At 31.5% G+C, this 1,137-nt stretch overlaps 1 protein-coding gene across 1 annotated transcript; it reads right to left on the bottom strand.

Annotated features, from left to right (window-relative positions):
* Positions 1-284: 284 nt before the first annotated feature.
* Positions 285-1,132, bottom strand: LOC105460473 (rRNA methyltransferase 3, mitochondrial-like; the record flags this gene model as incomplete). The annotated part of the gene is made up of 2 exons (XM_011706927.1): positions 285-906; positions 1,036-1,132. Coding segments are annotated over 2 exons (693 nt in total), but the record flags the coding sequence as incomplete, so codon positions are not given.
* Positions 1,133-1,137: the final 5 nt, after the last annotated feature.

A 1,137-nucleotide genomic window follows, 5' to 3' on the forward strand; every position in this document is an offset into this window, starting at 1 on the left:
AAACACAAGCTATTTTTTATTAATATTGTACTACATATATTTAATATCTCTAATAAATTTATATTTTTATTAGGTAACGTTTTTTCCCCTCTCAACTACAATAGTAAATTATTTATACATAAAATGCAAGACGTAATTTCTGACTGTTGAATAAAACTTATAAAACAAATATTCGTTGCAACAAATTAAGTATAACACCAACATTTTCCATTATGTTAAATTTCTAAATCTATATAAAAATACTGGGTAAAATTAGATAATAAATAGTAATCAGTTAGAAAATATTATTTATACACATTTAAGAAAAAATTTATTCATCATCAATTTTACGAGTTACAAACTGTCTTTTCATTTCAAATGTAACAATACCAACAGCTACGCCAACATTTAAGCTGTCAATGCCATTAGTCAATGGTATATTAACACGAGTGCAATTTCTTGCGCGCAATAGTTTACATGATTCGAGACTCACACCTTCAGTTTCCCCACCAATAACAAGTACCATTTCTCTTTCTGTAAAATTTAATTCAAAATAGGGTTTAACTGGAAGTTGAGATATTATCTTTTTTACTAGCAATTTAGTTTTTGCAGTTGATTTATATGCTTTAGTTTGACTTATTAATTGGTTTATCGTATTATCTTCAATAATTTGATCGTTACTCGGATCTAGATTATCTTGTTTGATACAATCATCATCGAATTCAATGTCAGGGCTTGATTCTGAATTATCCGTACAATCTCTTAAATCATTTTCATACGCTACATTGTTGTCCGCTAGAAAAATTGCAGACTCATTACTTATCAACGTCGGAATTTCATCCCATGAAAGAGATGTAAATATTGGCAGGCGAAAATGTGCACCTATAGCACTGCGCAAAACTTTGGGTTCCCATAGATCCACACAGCCTGAAGTACAAAACACTTGAATTAATGAAAAATTAAGCCACCTTTGAGGCCTTAAAAGATCGTTCTAAAACCTCAAAGGTGGCGTAACCCCTTAACGAGCCACGGAATTAGTAATGGCGCGCAAATTACCTTTCATCAATAATAACTTTTCGCAACCAACTGCGGCAGCAGCTCTTACAATAGTTCCCAAATTTCCTGGTTCTCTGACATTGTCACAGATAATAGTCAAAG

The sequence above is a fragment of the Wasmannia auropunctata genome, unplaced genomic scaffold, assembly GCF_000956235.1.
Source record: "Wasmannia auropunctata unplaced genomic scaffold, wasmannia.A_1.0 LD321353.1, whole genome shotgun sequence".
NCBI classification, from domain to species: domain Eukaryota; kingdom Metazoa; phylum Arthropoda; class Insecta; order Hymenoptera; family Formicidae; genus Wasmannia; species Wasmannia auropunctata.